Raw genomic sequence first — 26,231 nt, 5'->3', positions numbered from 1 at the left:
AAATTCAAGGACTCCTATTTGTATTTGATGTAGGACTTTTTATGTTCATAAACAATGAACTCTCTCAGGTTTTTTTAGTCCTAAAATGTCTTAATTTATCTTTAATTTTTGAAGAATAGTTTTAGCAAATATGGAATTGTTTCTTGATAATTTTTCATTCAGGACTTTGAATAGGTCATCCTACTGCTTCCTGGCCTCCATTGTTTATAATAAGAAATCAGCTGTTGCAGCACCTGGGTGGCTCAGTTGGTTAAGCATCTGCCTTCAGCTCAGGTCATGATCTCAGGTCCTGGGGATCAGTTCCCACATTGGGCTCCCTTCTTGGCGGGGAGCCTGCTTCTCCCTCTTCCTCTGTCGGCTGTTCCCCCTGCTTGTGCTCTCTCTCTCTGTCAAATAAATAAATAAACTATTTTTTAAAAAAGGAAAAAAAGAAATCAGCTGTCAGTCCTATAGAGGATCCTTTGTACATGATGAGTCACTTCTTGCTGCTTTGAGTATTCTCTCCTTTTCTTTGGGTTTCAGTAGTTTTTTTTATGGAGTATCTAGATGTTGATCTTTTTGAATTTATGATATTTAGAATTTGTAACCTTCTTGGTTGTGTAGATTAATGCTTTTCATCCAATTTGAGAAGTTTTTGGACATTATTTCTTCAAATATTCTTTCTATGCTTTGTCTCTCTTCTCCTTCTGTGACTACCATTGAATGGATGTTGGTACATTTATATGGCATCCCAGAGGATCTCTCACATTCAGTTCACTTTTCGTTCTTTATTTTTTCTCCTGTAACTCAGACTGGATAATCTCCCTTGACCTATCATTGACTTGGCTGATTCTTTTTTCAGGATGCTCATATTTGATCTCAAATTAAACTAATTTTTTTATTTTGGTTCTTATGCTTTTCAACTCCAGGATTTTATATTTTTTAATAATTCTAACTCTTTTTTATTTTTTAATTTTTTTAAGGTTTCATTTATTTATTTGAGAGAGAGAGAGAGAGCAAGAGAGACAGAAAGTACAAGCTGGGAGGTGCAGCAGAGGGAGAGGGAGAAACAGACACCAGCTGAGCAAGAAACTCAGGACCCCAAGATTGTGACCTAAGCCAAAGGCATATGCTTAGCTAACTGAGCCACCCAGGTTCCCCTAATAACTGTAACTCTTTATTAGTATTCTCTGTTTTGTGAGACATCATTCTCATATTCTTTCAGTTTTTAGCTCTAATTTCCCTTAGTTCTCTGAACATACTTAAAATAACTTTTAATAGATTTAAAGTCTTAGACTACTAAATGAAATGTCTGGCTTTCTCAGGGACAGTATCTACTGATAGCTTTTCATCGTGTGTATGGATAATACTTTCCATTTCTTTCCATGTCTCATAACTTTTTGTTGAAAATTAGACATTCCAAATATAAATGTGGTAATTATGGAAATCAAATTTCACCCACCTTATTCCCTAGTGTTTTTTTTTTTGTTGTTGTTACTGTTTGTTGTAGTTGTCATTATTTTAGTGACTTTTATGGACTATATAATGTCTTCTTCTTTGTCATTTGTAGCCACTTAATTCTCTCTTGTGTTTGTTTAGTGGCCATCTATTAACTGGACAGAGATCTTGTTAAATACCTGCAACCAGTAAATCTCCCAGTATTTGTCAAAGGATTTAGTGTTTTTGTTGAGACATGCCTCCAATATTCAGCTAGGCAGTTGTCAACTCTGCTTTAGCCTTCACTTCCTGCTTGAACAGAACATCAAGTCAGTTAGAGGTGAGAACTTAAGACCTTCTCAGCATGAACACATCTGGGTATATTCCTGGAGTCCTGGGCATGTATGTTGTTTGCATTTTCAGGACTGTTCTAGGATTTTTTAAAGTGTCCATGGACAACTTATTCCTCAGTTTTTCCTTTAAACTTTTTTTAGTCTATTGTTTGCCCTTTTATCCATTTTCTCACACAGCTGTGATACTAAAACATTTTCTATGGCTTACTGGATAGAGGGTTTTAGAACTAGGTAAGTTTAAATAAGGTTGAAAAAAGACAAGTCATTCAAGTAGCATCATCCAGGGAACCACTACACAAGTCAAATAATGACTCTCCTTTGGAAATAAGGCTTTGAAAGAAATGTAGTTCTGCTCTACTCCCTCTGACACCAGGAATATGGGGCATTATTTTTCAAGGTTACTAATTAGCTAGGGAGTTGGAGATGGGACCAATGTAAGTTAAAACATCACAAATATTTCTGTTTTAATGAAGATATATTCATTTTTCTGGACTATTGTTCTTGGATCACTGCTGATTAGTTTTCAGAATTCTGAAAAAATTCATTCTGACCATTTTTGTCAGTTTATTCTTTGTTTTTATGGAGAAACAAACTTTATTAAGTCTTTATCATTTTTGTGTGTGTGGCTCAATTTCATTTTTGAAAGATAGTTTTACTGAATATAGAATTTTTGGTTGACAGTTTATTCCAACACCTTGAGTATATCATCCCACTGCCTTCTAGCCTCCATTCATTCTGATAAAAAGTCATCTGTTAACCTCACTGGGTTTCACTTGTAAGTCAAGTTTTGCCTGTCTTTTGCTGCTTTTAAGATTTTTTTCTTGTCTTTGACTTTCAGCATTGCTCCTATGATATGTCTGTGTCTGGATATCTTTGTGCTTATCCTGTTTGGCATTCACTGATATCTTTGGATGTGTAATGTAATAGAGTAAATAATGGCCCCCAAAGACAGCCATACTCTAACCCCTGAACTCTGTGAATGTTATTTTCATATGACAAAAGGAACTTTGCAGATGTGATTGAATTAAGGATCTTGAGATGGGCAGATTATCCTGGATTATCCATGTGGAGTCTAAATGTAATCATAAAGGTCCTTATGAAAGGGAGGCAGAAGGAGGAGATTCAACTACCTGAACAAGGAAAAAGGGCTTGTGGTGAAAGCAGATGGCAGCTAATTCAGAGAGAGAAAAGGTTATGCCATTGTCTTTGAAGATGGAGGAAAGAGCCACAGGGCAAGGAATACAGGGAGCCTTTCCTAGGTGGAAAATTCAAGGAGATGGATTATCTCCTAGAATGGCTGAAAGAAACTTAATGCCCTGATTTTAGCTCAGGGAAAATTAATTCTATCTTCTGAACTCCAGAACTGTAAGAGAATAAAGGAATATTGTTTTAAGCCAATATTTTGTGATAATTTGTTACAACACTCATAGGGAAGTAATATAGGCATACCTCATTTTATTGTTCTTCACTTTATTGCACTTCACAGTTATTGCATTTTTTACAAATTAAAGTTTTATAACAACCCTGCATCAAGCAAGTCTGTTGGCATTATTTTCCCAATACCATTTCCTCACTTCATGTTTCTGTGTCACATTTTGTTAATCTTACAGTATTTCAAACTTTAGTATTACTAGTATTATTTAGTATTATTATATTTGTTTTAATGATCTGTGATCAGTGATCTTTGGTGTTACTATGGCAATTGTTTTGAGTGCCATGGACCATGCCCCTCTAACACATATAACTTAATTGATATATGGTATGTGTTCTGATTACTCCACTGCCCAGCTACTCCACTTCTTATTAGGCCTCCTTATTCCCTGAGACACAATAGAAGAGTCAGTTGATGCAGGAAACGTCATTGTTTTATTTTAAGAAATTGCCACAGACACCCCCACCTTCAGCAACCACCACTCTGATCAGTCAGCAGCCATCAGTACCAAGGCAAGCCTTTTCACCAGCAAAAACATTGTGATTCACTATAAGTTCAGAGGATGGGTAGCATTATTTAGCAATAAGGTATTTTTAAATTATGTACCTTTTTTTAGACATAATGCTATTGTACACTGAGACCACAGTAGAGCATAGACATATATGAACAAGGAAACCATAAAATTAATTGACTTGCTTTACCGTGATATTTGTTTTAGTAAAGTGGTCTGGAATCAAATCCACAATACCTCTAAGGTGTGCCCATATATGTAGTATAATATTTTTCATCAAATTTGGGAAGATTTAATTCATTGTTTATTTGATTATGTTTTCTCCCTCCTTTATCTCTTTTCTTCCTAATTTGTCCTATCTTTACATATATATGGTACACTTACTGGGGATCCACATATTTCTGGAATTGTTTATTTATCTTCCTTCTCTCTCTTTCTGTTGTCTGTCTGTCTCTCTGTCTTCTGCTCTTGCTCTTTTGGATTGTAGTCCCTCCCAGCCTGTCCTATATTTGCTGATTTTTTTTTTCTTCTGGCGCTCAAATCTATTGCTAGGCCCTGCATTAGTTTCCAATTGCTATTGTAACAAATTAACACATGTTTAGTGGCTTAGTGATAAATTAACATAATTTTATCATTCAGAAGTCTGAATGGGTCTACCTGGAAAGTGTCCTTATGGAAGTTCTAAGCAAGAATCCATGGCCTTGCTTACTCAGGTTGTAGAGGCTGCCTATACTCCTTGGCTTATGGCCCCAGTCTGTCTTTAAAGCCAGCAATGTGTGCAGGTCTTTCTCACGTCTTATTGTTCAGACTCTATTTCCATCATCACGTTACCTTCTCTGACTCTGAATCTTCTGCCTCTGTGCTCCACATTGAAAGAACTCCTGTGATTCAATTGAGCCACCTGGTTAATCTGGGAAAATCTTTCAAGGTGAGCTGATTAGCACCTTTCCATTTGCAACCTTGAATCCCCCTCACCATATATAACATGAAATACTCACTGGTTCTGGTGATTAGGACGTGGACATCTTTGGGGGATGGTGTATTCTGTGCCAATCAGAAGCCACTTGATTAAACTGGGTAGCTTCAAACAACAGAAAATTATTCTGTTCTAGTTCTGAGACCAAAGTCTGAAGTCAGGGTATCAGCAGGGCCACACTCCTTCTGAAGGCTCACGGGAGAATCCTTTGTTGTCTTTTCTAGCTCTAGAGGCTGCTGGTGGCCATTGCCTGTGTTGGCATCACTGTAGCCTGCCTCTGTCTTCACATGGCCCTCTTTCCTGTGTCTCTTCTTCTTTTAAGGACACCAGTTTTGGACTTAGAACTCATCCAAAATCCAGGATGATTTCGTCTTGAGATTCCTAACTAATTATGTCTGTAGGGATGTCATTTCTTTAAGGTCATTGTAGTAGGCAGAAAAAAAAAAAATACCAGGAACTGGGATGGCTTAATCAGGAGGAATTTATTTTCTCATGGTTCTGGAGGCTAGAAGTCCCAAGATCAAGGTACCAGCCAACTCAGTTTCTGGAAAGAGGTCTGTTCCTGGCTTATAGATAGCCACTTTCCCCCAGTGTCCTCAAATGGCAGACAGCAAGCTCTGGTCTCTCTTCCTCTTCTTATAAGAATACTATTCCTATCCAATCAGGGTCCTCATTTGGCCTAAATTACTTCTATGAAGTCTCTGTCTCCACATACAGTCACACTGGGAGTTAGGGCTTCAACATGTGAATTTGGGAAGGACACAATTCAGCCCAGAGCAGTCACATTCTGAGGTTCCAAGTAGACATGAACTGGGGGGACACTCTTCAGTCCATTAGCCTCTCTTCAATTAGTATACTTTTCAAGTATAGAATTTCCTTTGGGTTCCTTTTTTTATAATTTCCATCTGTTTATTATTGTCTCTTTGAAAAGACATTGTCAACATGTCTTTCTTTATTTACTGAATCGTGTTTTTTTAAATTCTTAAAACATATTTGTAATAGCTACTCTGAAGAATTTGTCTGCTAAGTGGGACATCTGGACCCTTGCACAGGCCATTTCTGTTGTTTGCCTCTTTTTTTTTTTACCCCTGTGTATGGTTCATGTTTTCCTGCTTCTTTACATATCTCATAATTTTGCTGTTCTTGTTGAAAACTAGACTTTTAGACAATATAATGTAGCAACTCTGGATACCAGAGCTTGTTGTCATTGCTTGTTTGATTAATGAATTAGTGATTGGGATTGACTATTTCATTGAAGTCTATTCCCCTGGCAGCATTAAGACTCTGATATTTCTCATCAGAGTGTAACCTTGACTTGGCACATGGTCAGCAGGGGTTGATGGTGGTTTTGATAAGGGCTCTTGGTACTGTCTCCTTTCCTGATCTCTCTTTTCATCTTTCTGTCTCTGTTGGTATCACACCCATCTCTTGGGGTGTACTACTGGTTGCTGTTGATTCTATTATTCTTGACAATACCCTCAGGCTTATATTGTTCTAAGGTATTACTCAATTAAATGTGGGTCCCGTTGCAGGACTAATTTTTGAGGCCAGTCTTTGAGGTCCCTTCTGACCCAAAGAGAGCACTTATTAGCTCTCTCTTTTCCTGTCTTTCTTTCACTGTAGTAAACTCTGGCCTATGGTTTACCTTATTGCTTTCATGGAGCTACCAACCTCAACCTAATTGTTTGCCACCAAAATCACCATTGTTTTCAAAAGCACCTTTGGGCTTGAACTTTTCCACACTGGTCCAAATAAAGGAAGCTCCCTTGGGAAGAGCTTCAGCATTTGCTGTTTTAATGGCCTGCCTCTCCTTCTTGTCAGAATGTCTGAGCCACTGCTCCAGAGCTGGAGACTTCTCTCGAAGCAACACATCTGCTTTTTGAGTGGGGCACTGGGCAGTGGTGGTAGCCTCTTGTCTTCCTGGTTTGATTTTCTCACTGTAGAAACTCTGCCTTCAGTTTGAGCTAGGATGAGGGTAACCTGATATCTCTATTGTCCATAGGGTTGCCACTGAATGCTTAAATCTAAAGATTGTGAATTAAATGGGTGTCTGAAGATTATGAATTGAATAGGTTTTGAGACCCTATTTTGGATTCAGAAGCCAAATATTGACTCCTTTTGTGTTCTATAACCTATGACTCTTTCTTGAGGCCAGGGATGAGAATGAATAAATAGGATAAATATCCATTAAAAAAGGGGTGAAGAAAGAAAAAATACATTAAAAGTATCATCTCACTACATGTATCTTTATAATATACGAAAATTTAGCATGGTTTCACACAGTAGATGTATTTCTGTAAATATAGTATACAAGTCAAAATTTTGCAAGCTCAGTATACACACATATATGTGTGCACTTTTGTTAACCACTTTTCAAAACAAAAGTGTTTTATAAAAATTAAAAATCACCCCTTTAGCAAGGTTTTAAGCGTGGTTTTACATTTTATTTTATTTTTTGAGGGCAAGAAAGGGAGAGTGAACAAGCAGGGTGGAGAGGAGCAGAGGTAAAGGGAGAGAGAGAATCTTAAGCAGGCTCCATTCTGGGTGGAACTTGATCTCAGGACCCTGAGACAAAATCAAGAGTCTGACATTTAATCAACTGAACCACCCAGGTGCCCTTACTATATATATTTTAAAGCAGGAAGTTGCTCTAGTCTAAAGAGGGAAAGATTTTTCCATAAATAGAAAGGCTCTGACATCATATTTGTAGATAGGCCAAATTTTACCCATCTCTGTAACATGCATTTGATAATAACTAGGGAATAAATTAGTAAGATTTTTAACCTATAATCAAATGTTTGAGTTACCCTGTAGTGATCACAATTCTCAGAATCTTTTATTCTTCTCATAATAGGATCTTTTCTTCTTCCTGCTTGGCACTGATCCTCAGTCATCACTCCTGGCATGCCCATCCCATGTGTCCTAGAGAACTCTTACCAAATAATCTGGTACCCAGATGCTGAAATAGTGGGAGGTGTCAGCTGTTCTTGACTTCAGTTTACCAGATGATGGCAGCAGAGTACTATGAAATGCTCACAGGTCTGGCAGCTAGGGAAGTAAGCTTATGTAGGAATTTGAATCTGGAGAGAGTCCTCATCAAAATGCGCCCAAAAGGGCATCACTATAGAAGGGGGTTCTTCAACCTTAGAAATTTAAGAGTCATAATAATATCTGGAAGTTCTTCCAGCAAATTAGCTTTCAAAAAGGACTTAAGAACCTAGTAATAGATAGCAAAATAGAAAAATTTTCTGACTTTGGATTAGTAGAAATTTCAGGTTGAGTATTTCATGTTTCCCCAGTATCTCTTCTCTAATAGAGAGTATCCCCAGTCTACTCTTCTCTAATAACCATTTCGTTCTTGAGTTAATTGAGTTTGCTCAGTCCCACCAATTTCTTCCTCCTGCTATGCTAATTGAGAGTTCAGAAGACTTGAATGCTAACGACAACTGTGCCACTGATTTACTGTGGTTAAGGGAAGATCTGCTACTTTTGCAGGTCTCAGTGCTGTCATTACTTCCAGACTGGGCAGTTCTTGTCATCTCAATGGCCCTTTTCAGTTCTGATGTTCAGTGATTTATAATCCCTCTTGCCTTTGATTACTTGCATTTTTCTAAGCTGAAACCACATCAGAGGTTCTCCACTTAAATTTATAATCTAAACATTTCCAAGAGGCAGCATAGTGTGGTAGTGAAGAGCATAGATTCTGCATTGGCCACCTCCTAGCTGTGTGCCTTTAAGCAAATTATTCAAACTCTCATTGTGCTTCAGATTATTGTAAAATGCTGATGATAATATCACATATCTCAGAAGATTAAATGAGAATATTAGCACATAAAGAGTATACAAATTGAGCATATTAATATAAAAAGCATTAAGACCAGTACCTGGAAAATAGTAAGTATATGTATGTTAATTATCATATTACCCGTGGGAATAGAAGCTCCAAAAGAATCTCATTATTTTTTTTTCTCATCAATGAAATGCAGATGAAATAAGAATTGGCAGAGAAGTCCTAGTGGATTATATTTATTTTAGCCCATTCCCTGACGTTTTGGGGTTCAGACCAGGAAGACTAGCAGGGCTAGCCTTCAAATCAGGAGGAGTAGTGTTTCTGTTTTTCTTACTATAGTTAGGTAAATTATTGGGCAGGAACTTCTCCAGCCCTAACTAGACAGATCACTGCCTGCTGTTTCACCACTGGAATCTCAGATGCCCCAGGCTGTAGAGTAGTGGTCCTTAACCAGGGCAAGGAGGAACTTATAGGAGTATCTGTATGCACTGGTGGGGTGGTGGTATAGATGAGCAATAAGAAAATGGCCCTGGGGAAAGTTGTGTCCAGATTTCCCTAATCTCCACCCCTTGAGCACTGTTTTAGAGTCCTCATTAAAATGTTAATTTTTGCCCTGGAGTCGTACCTAAAGGAGAGAGGAATTTTGAAAAAGAAATTGGAAAGAGGATATGAAAAAAGTCAAGAGCAGGAGGTGACGATAGGAGTGGTTTGGATCTGTGGTCCAAATTTGAATTTAGCCCATTTCACAGTTCTCTTTAAGGTTTATCCCTGGGTCACGTTTTTCATTAATATCCAAGACTGATTGACCTCTTTAAGATAGGAGCCACCCCAGCCACAGTTTCCCAGGGAGGAGAATTCCAAACCCAGACAGCTGAGATAGAAATGTCTGAATGAATGTACCAGGTGGTCTCTCTGAGTTGGCTTACCTGAGCAGCCCTGAAGTCCCATCAGCGGGACTCTTCTCCTGTACCAGTGGCTTTAGGTAGGAGAGAGAATAGAAGGGGTTCTTAGATGACTCTTCTTCTCTGAAGCAGGGTCAAGGACCACACGTCCACTGAATCTCAATATAAAGGAAAGCAACTTGATAACTACGAAGACCATGCACAAGTATTTCGTATTCCTCTATTCATGATGGTTGTTATTCTAATCCTATAGGTGACGGCAGGGCTCCATTTTCTCCCATCTTTGGTGTCCATCTCCACCTCAGCTATGGCCCTCTCTATGTCTCATCCCGGTGATTATAATAGCTTCTGAGCTGGTTTCCCTGGTTCTAGCCTCTTTTTTATGCCAATCCATGTCATCCTTCATGGCTATATTTTCTTGAAAAAAACCTTCTGATCATGATTGGATATAGAAATAATAATAATAAAAAAGCAGATAGATGAATGCTATCCTTCCTTTTGCAAGATGAAGGCACTGACTTGATCTGTTGTCCTGTTTCTTCTTCATCTCCTAGAGTCATCTCATATTCTTATCCAGAATATATGATATCGCTTTTTAGTGTTGTTGTCACAAGATTTCTTGAAGGAGATAGAAAGGGGTAGAATTACTACTATCTATATGGAAATTATATATGAGGCATGTCTTCATATGCAGTCCTATCACGTATGCCAAAGAGGAAAATGCTTGCTTATACCTTCCAAGGGTATCATTTCTTGAAGAAGAGAGAAATTTAATCAAAATATTGGCCTTTTTATAGGGACTTACTTCTTTTCAGTCATTCACAGATGTTAGATGTCATGTCCTTTTTGATGTCTAATGCTTTATCCAGAAACCTTTGAAATATCTATAGGGAGGTCATAGGAAGCCATGACAAGATGTTAACAGTGTAGCTAGAGTGTAAGGCAAAAATCCATTCTGTTCTTTTCTTGCCTAAAATATGAAAAAATATTTACACACGGTCAGCTGTAGATAGATAAAAATATAACTAAATAAAGTGATCAAACTGCTTTAGAATGTAATCAGGGAAACTTCAGTTGCTTATTAACTGCCTTGAGAGAGAGTACTTTGGCTTCTGATTTTGATGGTATTCTTGGCTTTTTCCTCAGTTGTTTGAAGCAGCCTAGAAGCTGGGGGCAAGGGCAACAATAGATGTTGCACATTCTTAACTGCCGTGTCTGCAACCTGCTAGAGAGAACACTTTTAGACAGTTTGCAAAGGTCATTAGGATTAGAATTAGAGTTGGAAGGGACGGAGAGAGGTCATGGGGCCAGTTCACCTTTTGCCTTCAGGCAGTCCACCTCAGTCCACCTGAGGTGCCCCCAGCCCTCCTGCAGGCTGCTCTTTCTGACCCCCACATGCATACACTTCCATAACTATGAAAGCTTCCAAGATTATACAGATCTTTAATGTGTTTTCAGAAGAGATTTTCTTAAGAATGACACAAGGGAAGATTCAAAGCTTTAGCAAAAAATTTGAGCAGTTGATACCTAGCATTTGCCTCACCCACTTATCCCCTCCCACCCATTTCTTAATACCTGGCAAATGTTGGCTGCTGAGTTAGGCTTTGAAAAAGCAGAGACTTCCCGAAAGTTCCATTGTTCCTAAGCCAGTTTGGGCATGTTGCCTTTTGCGTTCCATACCTCAGCTTCTATCACATGTACTTAGCGGCTAGCTTTAAAGACTGACAGTTGACATGTCAGTCCTCACTCAGAATTTTCTTCAGATGTTCTGTCCCTGAGCCATTTCCCCCAGGGCAAAAGGTAACCAGGAAATAAAGAAACACCAGTCAATCCGAAAACCCCCATGAAGCCCCCATACGTAAGTGAAGGCACCAGAGGATTATAGGAAGGGAGCAGTCTTATTCCAAACCTGGCTCTTAGAACACCTGTGTGAGGCAGTTACTGCTGATTTAAGTTGACAAATCACATATCCAAAGGAGGTCTCTTTTTTTTCTAGAAGTATGTTTTCACTCAATTGATATTTTCTATAGATTAGAATGGGTCAGAAAACATTACATCAAAAGAAGAGGGAAACTAAGATACTGTGTGGTTCTTTCTGCCAGCCATTGTCTAAAATCTGGGGATATGTGGATTTAAAGTTTGTTCCACATGAAAAAAGAGTAGTCTTAGTACACAGATCATTCTTAAATTGACACAGGAAGAAAAGGCCATGTTTCTTTTCTCCACTTGGGTGGGCAAGGAAGAATAAGAGTGATGGCTACTCTTTGACTTTGTCCATCTCCTTGATAACTTCTTCTCAGACCGTTCTGCATCTCTGATCACCCAGGAATTTGGTTCAGGCAGAAGGATAATGCAGGGTCCTTGGAGAATGAAAGAGAAGCATTTAACTTCCAAGCATCCTTCAGAACCATAATTTCTTATCATAATACTAAGTGCCAATTCTTATTCAACCAGTAATGATGCCCTAGTCCAGTGTGTTGAAAAGGTTCCCAGGTTGAATCTGGGTCCTGGAATAAGAAAGGCATGATTGAATACCAACATATGGGTGCAAGAAGAATAATGGCTCATGTGTCAGTTTTTTTCTATCTCAGAGCAGCTTCATATGGCTCATTTAATTATTACATTTAAAGCATTCTTGCATTTGTCTTCACAGTCACCCTTTGAAGTCCCAGCTTCATCCCCATTTTGCAGATGAGAACATTATTTGCCTTTGTGTTATTTCCAGGTTTGGAAATTCACAAATATTTTGAGGCCCAACCCATGTAAGATCAAGATTTTTCAAAAGTTAAAATTAATAATAAAGGAATCCTTTGAGGGAAAGAATAAAGTAAAAGACAGTATCCACTGAGAATAAAATGCAGCGTGAGTAGTATCTGCAGAAGGGGAGAAGGGGACTTGTATAGTGATCCTTTTTTAGAGTCCATACTTGGCTGCAGACCCTGCCTGTGGCAGGAAGGCTCCCTGGATGCTACACTTGGGTGAGACAGAGGGGTGATGTCTTAAGAAGGTACAGCAGCAACTCAGTAGGTGCTTATTTAAGCATCCATATGGTATTGAAGTTCTCACAATCATTTTCCACCCACTAACTCTGCAGAAGGAAATGAAAGAGATTTCTATAACCCATCCTCTTAGAATTGATCTGTGGCTAAGGATCTCACCCTCTCCCTAGCCAAAAGCCTAGTCAGTAGAGATAGCTTAAAAAATACCTTCCAGAAAGATATGGCGATTCATCAAGATTCCTGTGTTCTTGCAGGGACAACGGTGATGGTGAAGAAAAACACCGTGAGAGAATTCTCTGATTCTACAGTGCATGACTGTATGATATGGGGACAGCAGAAAATGATAAGCAATGTGACCCTCACCACCAGGTAAGAGCCTCAGAGAACCCTGGTTCCCTGTGGGTTTCTGAGGACCCTTGGACAATAAAAAATGTGATGTAAACAAGAATGTTGGCTTTATCAGCTCTTATAGTGACCAGTGGAATCTTTCCTCACCAATGTAAATTCATCTCTGCTTCTCCCAATGTCAGTAAGCTAAACAAAAAAATCTCCTTGCTGTGTGGCTCAAAATACTTTCTACCTGTGATAACCAAAGGTCCTGTACTCAGTTTTCTCTCTGATCACCTTTCAGGCACTCTACACACATAGATTGGGGTGAAATTTCAGTTATTCCCAATTTCTATTATTAATCCATCACCTATTTACAACAAACCGATGATGAGATTGCTTTTGTTATCCAGTCTGCAAAACAGGGTCAAATAATGCCTCCCCCCTCACTCCTTTTTCCTTGTAGTATATTAAAATCTTGATAACCAGAATGCAGAGTTAGAGGTAGAGGGTGATCTGTTCAGCTGATTTTAAATAGAGGGTCAATCTAAAAGTTCTTTCACCTCAAAGTTGATTGTGCATAGCTTTATAATATGTTGCCAACATTTCAGGTTAGTGCCTGTACTATACCAGGAAACTTTTTAATGATTGTGATTGTCTCCAGGTAAATCCTGTATTACCAGCAGAACATGGTCATTGTGCATTGACATTACATAATGTAGATGAGGGTTAGGGTTAGGGTTAAGTTGAAATGCTCACTTTAAACTGTGTGATCTTGGGCAAGTTGCTTTACTTCTAGGTGTCTCAGTTTTGCTACATTAAAGGAGTGTAGTAGTCATGAATACTTTGTAGGTTTTTTCTATTAATTGAATTAGATTAGGTATTTAAAGTGCTTTGATTCTTGGTCAACAGTAAATCCTCAATAGATGTTCCTTATTATAATTAGTAAGTACAGAGCCTTCAAGGAGGTAGATTTTGAAATAAATCCTTGATCCTTTTTTTAAGTAACTTATTTCTTTCTTTTAATATATGAAGAATCATGCTTCTGTTTAATTGGGGGTTCTTTATAGATGGGCCTAGTTAACAGAGGCTTTATTGTACCACTCCTGCAGGTGAGGCTGGCATTAATGTCTGAGCCACCAAAGGTGCTACTTCTTCCCGTGTGCACTTTCCAAGAGGAACATAGAAGTCCTAGGACTTACAGATTCTGCCCTTCCTTGCCTTCTATTCCAACATTTTATCAGACTGAGATAATCTGTGGGAAAGTATTAAGAACTGTGTGGAGGAAAGTGCTATGGTATTGCAGAAATTCACATTTTGTCTTACTCTTAATGACAGCAAAATAGCTACTCACTATAATTGGGATTTGCAAATATTTTTACTTTTAAGATGGTTGGGAAATAGGTTAATAGGTTTTTATTGAGTATCTCCATGTGCTAAATAGGCACTCTGCTTGATGCATTTGTATATATAGAAATGATGTTTCAACCCCCATGCAATCTAGTTGGGTAAACAAAATGAATTCCTATAAAATAAATCAGAAGCCAAATAAAGCAGCACTCCTTCCTATGCTACATCAATGATTCTGCCAGGAGGTCAGAGGAAGAAGAGGTCAATAAGGGATGGATGGATTGTTCCAGAAAGTTTCCTGTGGCAGGTAGGATTAAAGGTAGGAGAGAGTAGGCATCTCAACTCCTTTGAAGGCTACGACAAGGGAAAGCCAGGGGGAAACCTGCTTATCTATCAGCTTATCTACCAGCTTATCTGACTGGAGGTGAGAGTGTGTGTTTGAGTGTTATGAAACATAACATCACAAATTTCTCAAGAATATATTCTTAGGGGCGCCTGGTGGCTCAGTTGGTTAAGCCTCTTCCTTCCGCTCAGGTCATGATCTCAGGGTCCTGGGATCGAGCCCAGCATCAGGCTCTCTGCTCAGCTTAGAGCCTGCTTCCCCGTCTCTCTCTGCCTGTCTCTCTGTCTACTTGTGATCTCTCTCTCTGTCAAGTAAATACATAAAATATTTTTTTTAAAAGAATACATTCTTAGCTATTGGTATTGTGCATGTGTGTATTTGTGTATATGTTATGTTTATGTTAATACACAATTCTTACAAAAACATGATTTACATTTAAAAATTGTTTTCAAGAATATAAAGATAGCGTATAGGAGAACACATGAAGTGCTCCAGCCATGCTTATGCTGTCATTGATTCTTTTCCCACATTTTTTCTCTGATAATAGAGGATCCGCAAGTAATGAATACCAAACACTACAGAAAATATTTAAATGTAAATGTAGCCATTCAGTTTTACAGACTTTTCCCCCCTGCTATTCTTTATCACAGCTATAACAATGAAATTACATATTGGTATGTTTCCCATTGTCTTTAATCCCTCCACTGTCTATGATAAATAAAGAAATGGTCCAAAGCAAGCATCTAAAAGGAAGATTGATTTGGATGGCATCGTCTGCCCACAGACTGGGCCTGTCAGCCCCGTATCTGGCTGGAGGCATTACTGAATATGCTTTAAGAGCCCATAAAGAAGGTCAGAGATCATGAAAGTTAGCCATCCAAACTATCTCTAAAGATGATGCTGAAGTCATCTGTACCTCTTAATTGACAGGCAAGATATGTTCACTTGAGCTACAGATTTCTAAAACTAATCAGAGTCATACTACCAGTTAGTGTTACACATTTCATATATATACATGAGCCATTTGTGGGTACATTTCTGTGATATTTCACCAACCGTGTTGGTTAGCTCAGTTGATTTAAGTACAGTGTTAATGGGATCAATTATAACCTTCTTCCACTTAGTGCTATGGAATAGGGTGTGTTTTGTTTTGTTTTGTTTTTGTCTTTGTTTGTTTTGTTTTTCTCTTTTCTTTTCTCTTCTCTTCTCTTCTCTTCTTTTCTTTTCTTTTTTCTTTTACAGGGCAAAGATAACTCCAGTTAACAAATTGACAAACATATGTCCTGATTAACAATGAGTGGTAAAATAAACTTGAAGGCTTAATGGAGACAAGTAGTCACTACTGGGGGGGATATAAAATGTGCGGTATGTGCTCTTTGTGATCCATTTCTGATGTGTTAATAGTATTACATTCACATACCCAAAGCAGCATAATATTATTTATAGTTTTGCTGACAAGGGCTTGGTGCTTTCAAAGATGTAATCTTCAGGCCACCAGTGGGTTTTCCAGTAAGTTCAGAAACTACTATCTTCTATTCTTAGTACTTGAAGCAATAGAGACAGTCCTAACTTATACAGAATTTATAATCCAATATTTCTTTGCATCCCTGGGGTCTTTCTCTTCCCATAGAATAAGTAATGTTATAAATAGCAGGTAGGTTCTCAGACTAGCACGCAAAAGTCTGTTTAATAAGTAGTAGTTAAATGTGTGTTTGTTGAATTAATAAACAAACAGTAGCTCTATTCAGTTGAGTTCTGTGTCTTTATACCAAGAGGTCATGTAATAGGACAGAGCAAAAATGAATTTCCTCTTCCTTTCCATGGTGGTCCAGTTAGACTTATGCAAATTTTTATGATAAATAAGAATGCGTTTCAACTGCTCCTATAGCCTCTCAGTCCTCATTTCCAATTTCTTTATTAGGGCCACCCTAATTTAGGTGATCTGGAGACTGTTCTAACCATTCTACCATTCTATAGTTATTTAATTTTTCAGTAAAACTGATTTTAATTAGATATTACAAAAAAAAAAAGATTTAGATACAGCTAGTTTGCATTATGGAGTGACTAACCAGTAATGCAACAACCACACTAAACCATCCAGTATTTTTAAAAAGTAGGTGTTTATAAACTCAGACACATATTGACAGATGTCTAATCAAGTGAAGTAGAGGAGGCAGGAATTTCCAAGCAGTTTATGATATATCTGGGTCAGGAGAAGAAACCATTTCCAACAGAAAGATGTGTCTTCATTGGGCATATCAGCCCTTCTCTAGAGATCCTCCCTCTGGATCTATTTAATTCAACTGTTACAGACTATATTGAAATCTAAATACTGTACTTTCCTGCGTAATTTCCCTTCCCACCATATCTTTGTAACCTATGACTCAGATCATATGTACATATGTTATCCACTTCATCTTCATACTCTCCATGAGACACCAGAGACCATGAGTGCCATTTTTTTCTCTCTTAATGTCTAAGCCCACCTTAGTTCCTTAAAGGTCAAGTGTCCCACAGATACCAGTCATAAGCATTGTCCCTATAACAGGCATGAATCCTGGATCACCATCCTCTTTAGCCTTTTTGCTTCAGTTTTCTATTCTGCAAAATAGAGATAATATAATAGATAATAATCAAGATAACAGATTAAGTTCTTATGTAAAGCCTAACACACAGTCAAAATTGAGCCAGTGGAAAATGGTCCCTGCTTTTGTTGTTCTGCTTCCCCATCCTCCTCTGCCACTATTTTTCTGGCTCTTAGATTTTCATGCTTTTGCAACCAATTTCTTTCACATTCAGATGGAGAGGGTCAAGTTTCAGAACTTCCAAAATTTCATTCACTGTCTACCACCCACCATCCTCAGACCATCAGCTCAACGGAGCAGATCATCAGGGTTTTCAGTGAAGATCTGTGACACAGAACCTCCCACTGGTGTGGTCACTTCACCATGTCCACATCCGCCTGTAGTCTGCTGTTCCCCCTCAGCAACACTTTTCCATGGCAGCTCCAGCTCTCTCTTTGGCTGTTCCTCAGTATCTTCCAGCACAGCTGATTTAATGGCAATCTTCAGTTTCTGAGCAAATTATAGTCCATCCAGAAGGACTGCCATTATATCCTCTGCCAGGACAGAAGCTTGTTAGTGTCAGAAGTGTACCATCCATAAGGACATGGGGAAATGCATCTAACTGGGGGAAATTGTGTCTCTTCTGTCACACCCATTCCCAGCCTATATAATTTATTCTCACGGATGTCTCCTGAGACATCTGTCCCTAGACTGCTCACTTTCAGATACTATGCACACTCACACCTTCACTCCCCCCACACACACAGCTGGGAAAGAAAGCTGGACCTTCTTGTCATTTTATTCTCAGTTCTACTCATCTTATTAAATTCTGTGCCCCAGATGATCCAGGCAAGAGAAACACCATCTTTTAACCTCAGTGATGTCTGGACTGCTACTGAGGAACAGTTTTTAGGGTCTTTCCAGGGTGAGAATATTGGGTACAAATCACCACACATAGTTCTCTACATCCTATCTGAGCTTTCTACAGAAACTGAGGTTATAACATTGTCTGAGCGGGTACTTTCCCCTTTCTTCCTTTCTTTCCTTTAAGCTTTTAAAATGACTTTCCCTCTGGACAAGCATTGACTTTTTTATTTGAATAAAATAGAGACCATAACTAGTAAATCAAAGTGTTCTTTGATTCTTTTATGCATATATGCATATTGAATTTGCCCTTACTGTAGGATTTCAAGTCATGTTCTAGAAACCCACATGTACTTCATACTGTACAGCCAGCTTTTGATTTTCCAGAGTTACCTTTCTCTAAGATTCCAGATAGCACTTATGTTTGTAGTCTTATAGATTCTAGAACCTCTAAAGATGTCCTCCTCATAGCAACTGATTGTATTTGGGTATGTAGGAATCCCTACCAGGGGTATGGGTTGGTCATGAAGTGTAATAAACATCTTCATCAAGTCTTAATACAAAGTCCAAATAAAACAGTAATATGAATGCATCATGTACAGATAGGTATGGGGGTAGGGATAAAGAAAGACATACGTATATACAGGTAGGAATTATATTTTTATGCCCAATGAGCCTGAGTTCTAAAAACAGGTGAAAGAATTAGGGTCCTAGTAAGTAGAAGAATAAGAATTTGGAAAGAACTAGTTCTTATCTTGTACCTAGAGGCAAATATCAGATTTCTAAGAAGCAAAGTGCCACAATACTAGCAAAGTACTATATAGAGAGGAATAATTCATCAGTTATTTATTAAACAAGTGAATAATTCAGATTAATGAATAATATTTTATTATTATTACTTAAAAATAGTGGACAAAATAGCTTCAGGCTTCATAAAAATGTCCGAGGAATTCCATGGAAAATTCAACATATTCCTTCCATCACTCCTGTCTTCTTTGCTCTAGCTGTCTGACTAGCTTAGAAGGCTGTAATAAAGGAGGGACAAATGCCTTTTATAACCTCTTTGTTAATCTGTGGACAGGTCTTAAGAAAAATGAAGTCATATTCTCCTAGGACTTTCGGGTATGGAAATTTCCATTGATTTAGTTGGTTGGGAAGATGAGGAAGCAGCTCTTCTAATATGGAAATAAAAATTACAGTGGGACAACTGATCACTTACTGAGTGCATATATTTATTTGCATTAAGTAGTTAGTTTTTGCATGTCTTCATTTTTGTCATTTATAATCTCTTAAAAGGCAGGGATGAGGCCATGTTTGTTTAAGGTCATATATAAAGGACAAGACAAGGTGAAGATTATGGGAAGCTTAGTTACTGTTTCTGTGTAAAACTCTTTTCAAGGATGAGGACATGACTTATGTAGGAAAAATTGTCACACTTTTCATTCTGTGTTCTTTGCTCTCTGTTTGACACCCACCATCACCCTTCTCCAAAACTCATACTTCCCAGCTACTTACTATCCCCATCAGCATCTGAACCATCATTTACAAGAACACAAGCTGAAAATATTAGCCCTTCCAAGGGTAGTTTTTCTCTTATCAGGGATCAAGGGGTTCAGCTAAAGAACTCCCCCAACTATGAGTTTTCAGGCATCAACCAGAATGGGAGGTATGTTTTCAGGAGACATTCAATGAGGGCCTTTTGGGTACATCTAAAATCGCAAATCAAAGTCTATTGTGTGCTATGGCATTTTGGTTTTTTGGTTGCAAGAGTGATAGAGTAGAAGGCTGCCCAGTCCCATGGGTAAGGTGGACATGCCAGAAATGGACTATCGAAAATAAGATCTCAACTCTATGACTTCCATGCTATGTGATCATGAGCAAGGCACTTCCTGGACTGTGGCTCAGGTCCTTCTTCTGTAAAGCAAGGGGCGCTGATCTTAGGAGGCTGAGAAGACTAAATGTAAGGCTCTTGGCCAAGTTCCTAGCAAACAGTAAGCACTCAATGAATGTCAGCCATTATCATGACACAGGAGGCATGACTGTCACACAAAATAATTGAACCCATGTTCTGGAGATTCACCTCAAAGCAGTTTTCTGCTAAAATTGTATTAGCACTCTACATCTGTGTTACCACCAATAGCTTGAGTAGGTAAGACAGAGGCCTTAGAGAGAAATGTCATTTCAATTTAAATCTGAGGAGTGGCAGAGCAGCCACTATACTTACCTTCAGTAAAAAGAAAGGGAGACCCAAATTCCTGTCTCCCCATGAGGCAATATGGTCTCTGTCTGGTAGGAACAATGATCTTTTTACCTCTTTCCCCAAGAATGTTAGAATATCAGAATGCAACCTATGTTAGTCCCACATTAGGCTCCTAAATACCGTGGTGACTTTGATAGTGAAAGTCAAAGACTGGCCCATAATTGTCCTCAAGTCAGCATCAAATATCAAGGATGTTCACCCAATACCTTGTTAACTTTCTTGCTACTATTTTTAATTTTTCCTCCAAACTTGCCAAGAACAGCTTCATTCTGAGTCTTTAACAGCCCCCAAATAGTTGGGAAGTCTTTGTTGTCAAGAGAAGATTGAGAAAAGGCATCTTTAACAAACTCCTCTCCACTCCACTCCAGGACTCACTCTCCTTGGTCTCCCTGCATCCTGTTCAGTTCAGCTGGTGGACGACGGGCAAACCAGGGCAGGCAAAACCTCAGGGTTGCTGGGTAGCTGCACACTGCCACAGCTGTCTTCAGCGCATGTGCAGCTACAAGGACAATAAAATATTGTTCATTGCTTCTACCCCACAACCAATTAGGTCAGCTGTAAATATTGGAATTGCTTGGTAAACATGCTGGAAGATTGTGCTGACTTGTTAATATAAGTGAAAATGCAATTAGATTTATAACACTTTTTTTTCCAAACCATAATTTACAACAACAACAACTGAAGAAAAAAATTCCCTTGCAACCTGCTGAAATACCATTATTAAAATGCATATGAAAAGTCAATTATGCCAGAGGGAGGTATTTAAAAGAAGTGAGTTTCCATACCCTGGGATTACACCGTGGGGATTACATATTTCTTATTTATTTTTTTTTTCCTGAGATCTTTGCTGCTGCCAAATGAAGAGGAACAGATATTTTACTTATTTCACTCTGAAATATTGCTGCAGATAGTGCTAAAAAGTAAACTAAATAACCTGGCTTCTTGAAAACCTACTCTAATCTCCCCAAAGCCACAAGACAAGCTGAGTAATCACTGTTCCTTTTTTATTTACAAACCCACCTGTCTTTAAGCAATAGTCACATTCCTTAAAACATGTGGAAATTAAGTATTTTTTTTCTCAGTGTTACTCTGTTTTATGCTCTAAATGAGTGGGTCACTATATGTACTTCTACGGAGAACCCTTACGTAAAGACAAGAAACAACTCCTTTATTTTTGTTTTAAAACCCAGAGTTTTCTCTACTCCCAGGGTCTTATTGGGAAGACAGCTCTACTCCCAGACAAGATGGTGCCAGGTGCCACCACTTGCCCTTGCTAGGCTGGCTTTCTTTGTTGCAGGAGCCTCTGTCCATCAGATGAGGTTGACCCCTCTTCTGGAAGCTGCAATTCTAATCCCAGTTCCAGTTTTAACCCAGACAGGTTGCTGCCTCTCCACTTTCTGGTTTCCTCATAATGAAATGTAGGTATTATTATATTTCCTCTATATTTAAGGTACTAGTGGGAGAAAGCTAGTTAAAAAAAATCATAAAGCAATTTATAAGTGTAAGAGAAGCTGCCATTTTTAGTCTCAAATTTCCAGTAAAATGTTCAGTTTAGATAATGGAAGAAATTTTTAATACATATTTTTTAGAATCACTAGTGCATACATTGTGAATAAATTACTCTTTGGGGGAAGATTCTGGTGTTCCTATATAAGAATCAATCACTCAATCAATAAAGTAAATCATATATGTATATAGTATAAATATATTTATATAGTATAAATATATATATGATTTACTTTATATATTTATACTTCATACACATCTGTATATACATATATACATGTTTATAGGAAAATCTAAAGGAGCCTGAAATGGAGAGTAGCAAACTACAGAGTTTGATTCCAAGTAGCATCTTAATCCATAGGTATGGCTTAGTAACCATGAACAGTGTAAATGGTCTTCCAACATGAAACTGTTCACAATCCTTATTTCTTGACTGAAGTGATTATTAGGATTAAGACCTTTATATTTGCATTTTATCATAAGTAAGAATACATTAATATTTCTAGTTCTGAAAATAATATTTTATGAAAAGCATTTTCATACTGATTAGCTAGATTTGCTTCCACTGAAATATTCTGTTAGATTTTATAGTCAGCCAAACCTTGTGCCTGGCTTTACACCGTTTGGGAGTAGATCTGAATATTCTCAACCCTTTCTTGATGTCCCTGGTTTCAGTTTTTGCTTAGCACATAGGTGTTCAATGCCAGGACCATGGGTAATATGTTTCCTTTTTTCTTGCTTTATTTCTGTTTTAATCCTTGAGAAATCCTTTTTGTGGATCAACACCAGAAACCAGTTTTAAGAGACTTAGAGATAGCTCAGAGGGAGACGATAACTGGGAAGAATTTGTAGGGCCAGGTCAAGTGTCTGCTTGGCCTATGAACTCAGTCTTCCAGGAACAGTTCTCGGCACCCACACCCTAAGTAATTGATTTCCATCTGCATCCCTTAAGCTCACCCAGGAACAAGGTCTGATGTAGGGAGGAAAAAAAAAAAAAAATCAATGAGCCCAGAGGCACAAGGCTCTCACCTCTTTATATGGATTCTATCTGTCGTTCTTTTTTTTTTTTTCTTTCTTCCTTTTTTAATTTTAACATCTAATTTGTAAGGGGGAAAAGTTGAACATATTAAAGAATAAAGCAGGCAGAAACCATCTTGGGTGAATTTACACTCCTCTGTTTTTCAAAGTCACGGGCCTTTGTCAGGTGACTGACTCTAAATCTTGAAAGACTATTGGGACCAGGAAGGAGAGCGCAGAAGAAACATGTTTTTACAGTCTGCATAAGCAGATTATCTAAACCTACCCTGATTATATCCTCCATCCAGAGGGACTTTCTTGGTCTACCTGCCCACTTGGAACCTTTTTCTTTCTTCAGGACACTGGGAGTAAAGGAACGTGGTTCCTAACCCATAACTCTTTCACTCTTTACCCAGATACTCCCAGCTCTACCTCCAGATCTGTGCAGCTGCCTCTAGTTCTTTCTCCTTCCCTCACTCCTTCTTTACTATCCTTCGTCTTACTGTTTCAGCCATGGGATCTCATCATTGTATTTTTCCAAGCCAGGAACTAACAGAAGAGTAGAGAAGGGATAACAGTAATTCCCAGGAGTTTGCCTGTGTGTATATGGGCACAGAATTACATTTTCAGGGGATGAGAGGCCTCTTCAAACTGTATCTGGACCCCTGACCCTGATACCACCCCTGGCTGGCTTGTTTTCACACCAAGAATCACAGTGTACAGGGTGAGACATCATCGACGGGAGCACTGAAGTTGAAAAGAAGTGAGAAGAAATGGAGAAGTAGTAAAATCAATGATTCTGGAACCAATTGCACTATACCAAATGGGCAAAAATTTCTAAAATTAATACTTAACCCCAAGTGCCTGATTTCTAACCTGCCTGTATTCACTGTACTCAGAAACATACTCTAAGGTATGCAAAAACAAAGGCAAAATGAATAATAAAACCAGTGGTGAACCCAGCCAGGTCTATCAGCAGCCAACACCTGGGCAACAGTCCTGGTGAGAGGTAAGAGAAGCAAGTGGGGAAGTTGTGAGATAGGATTCTCTCCTGGATTCACTCAGTTGTCCCATTTTCTTTGTTTCACTCCTAAAAATACCTTTAATCTCTCTACCCTTTCCATCTCCAATTCTAATCCCAATCCAAGCCACCAGCTTCTTTCTTCCTGGACCAGCGGTGAGATGGCAGTTGTACACTCCAAAGGGATCTACTCCAAATAAACACAGGAACCATAATCATAATAAGTGAACACATTTAAATAATATCATGTCAATTAGAAGATATATATCTATCCTCTGTCTCTCTCACATATATATGTGTGTGTATTTATGTATACACACAAACACACACACACACACACACACATACACAATATACCATGTTCTTACAGGGTACACAGTGGCCTTGTGAACACTTGTGGTGCCCATCAACCAGTAAATCTGTCTTCAAGGAGCATATGTGTGATAGGCAAGAAAAAAGGAGGCATCCATTCATTGTATTATGCATCAAATAAATCTTTGTATTTCCATCTGATATTTGGTGAATGCCTTTGAGGTGCATTGTGCCTTTATGAATTCATTAATTAGAAGTTATTGTGCTAGAGATCAGAAAATTAGTGAAATTAATAAGGAAGGCTTCCTGCAGGAGGCAGATCTTGAGCTGCATTTGAAATGCCAAATGCTTTAACAGCTGGCATACTGAGAGCCGCATGAATAACAAATTATTAATGCAAAGCCCAGGAAACCTGATGGAAGGAAAATGCAGGTTGGCTTTTCCTCCTATGAAATTTACCTGGCAACTAGTGAACCATTAGGACTTTGTTCAAGTCGCTTTCTTGGGTATCCTGGAAGGCCTGCCTAGAATGGGCACTGCAAAGGTTGGCTTATGGCTCATATATTTGTTATATTTTAATAAGACTTGGAAACTTAGATGTTATTCACCGCAGCTGCCAATCAAGTACCTGCGTAAAAAGCAAGACAAACATAACAATGAATGCTAAGCACTCCAGTGTTCAGTGACTCTGGCAGGATGCACGGCAGTCTTTATGAATGTGTGAGAGTGAATATACAGAAGCTTGGGGAAAAGGTCATTGGTATTTTTGGAGCAATACATCAAGTATGGAAAGATTTGCATTTTGGCTGTATAACATACAGGACTGGATTAGAGGGAGAGAATACTTTGAAGTAATATTTCTCTGCTGACTTGTTTTATTAGCTTCCTTTAAACATGTTACATTATTGCTTATAGAATTTCATTTACTCAGATTGGCAGCTTGATAAATACGTCTATTGGTGATGATTTGGATTGCTCTGGGCATTAATATTATTAAAACCTGTCACAAGGAAATGTCTGAAAGATGACTTACTGTAAAGATTACAGCATGAAATAAATCATCCAGTGGTATTTGTTACCATTTATGGCCTCTTGGAGCTGAGTCAATCCCTTTTTATGTTGCATTATTTTTCAAGTTTTTATAGCCTTACATTATATATTGCCGTCAGAAATGAACAGATGGGGTGTCGAACATGAGCTTTCTGAATAATTCCCACCCTCCAGTTATTTGTATGAAGGACAAGTGCAAAACTGTGTGTTCTCAAGCAAAAAAGAGAGAGAAAGAGGTGGAGAAGCTGCTGTTAAGGAAAAGGGATCCCTTTTGTCAGATTGTGCAGGCCAATTCCACCAGCTGGTTGGAATCCCTGACTGGCAGTCACCCTGTTTGGGTTTCAAGCAAGAGATGAGGTGGCTGTATTTGGCTCAAGTCAGCCAACAAATGCCATTTTCAAATGCGTTTTTCTCAGAGTGCCTCTTGCTGAGACACTTCCATGTTTGGAGGTGACTGTGTCATACTCTTATCCTAAAAAGCTGAGAAATTTGAAACATACACACAAACACACAGAACAAGAACAAGGACACATTGGAAGGATTTACTCTTCTTTGAGTGAGTGAAAAATTTGCAAGCATCCTGTGGGGGTGCACAAAGGAGTCTGTGCAATCTGAACTGTTCAGCAGCACCCTTAAAATCTATATGAAAGAAATAAATGTTGAGTTTGGTAAGTTCTTTATAGATTTTGGATACTAGCCCTTTATCTGATATGTCATTTGCAAATATCTTCTCCCATTCTGTCAGTTGTCTTTTGTTTTTCCAAAATCTATAAAGAACTTATCAAACTCAACACCCAAAGAATAAATAATCCAATCAAGAAATGGGCAGAAGACATGAACAGACATTTCTGCAAAGAAGACATCCAAATGGCCAACAGACACATGAAAAAGTGGTCAACATCTCTTGGCATCAGGGAAATACAAATCAAAACCACAATGAGATACAACCTCACACCAGTCAGACTAAAATTAACCAGTCAGGAAATGACAGTTGTTGGCAAAGATGCATAGAAAGGGGAACCCTCCTACACTGTTGGTGGGAATGCAATCTGGTGCAGCCACTCTGGATAACAGCATGGAGGTTCCTCTAAAAGTTGAAAATAGAGCTACCCTATGACCCAGCAATAGCACTACTGGGTATTTACCCTAAAGATACAAATGTAGTGATCCGAAGGGACGTGTGCACATGAATATTTATAGCATCAATGTCCACAGTAGCCAAACTATGGAAAGAACTT

At 38.4% G+C, this 26,231-nt stretch overlaps 1 protein-coding gene across 1 annotated transcript in view; it reads left to right on the top strand.

Moving 5' to 3' along the window:
* KCNU1 (potassium calcium-activated channel subfamily U member 1) overlaps nt 1–26,231 on the top strand; it is a 148,587-nt gene that overhangs the window by 64,178 nt on the left and 58,178 nt on the right. The window contains exon 19 of the mRNA XM_044226005.1: nt 12,634–12,748. Coding sequence (XP_044081940.1) covers nt 12,634–12,748 — 115 coding nt within the window. The remainder of the gene's footprint in view (nt 1–12,633; nt 12,749–26,231) is intronic.

Source organism: Neovison vison, chromosome 11 (assembly GCF_020171115.1).
Source record: "Neovison vison isolate M4711 chromosome 11, ASM_NN_V1, whole genome shotgun sequence".
Lineage (NCBI taxonomy): Eukaryota > Metazoa > Chordata > Mammalia > Carnivora > Mustelidae > Neogale > Neogale vison.
Note: the sequence above shows the minus strand (reverse complement) of the source record. Positions and strands in the feature narration are given on the sequence as shown.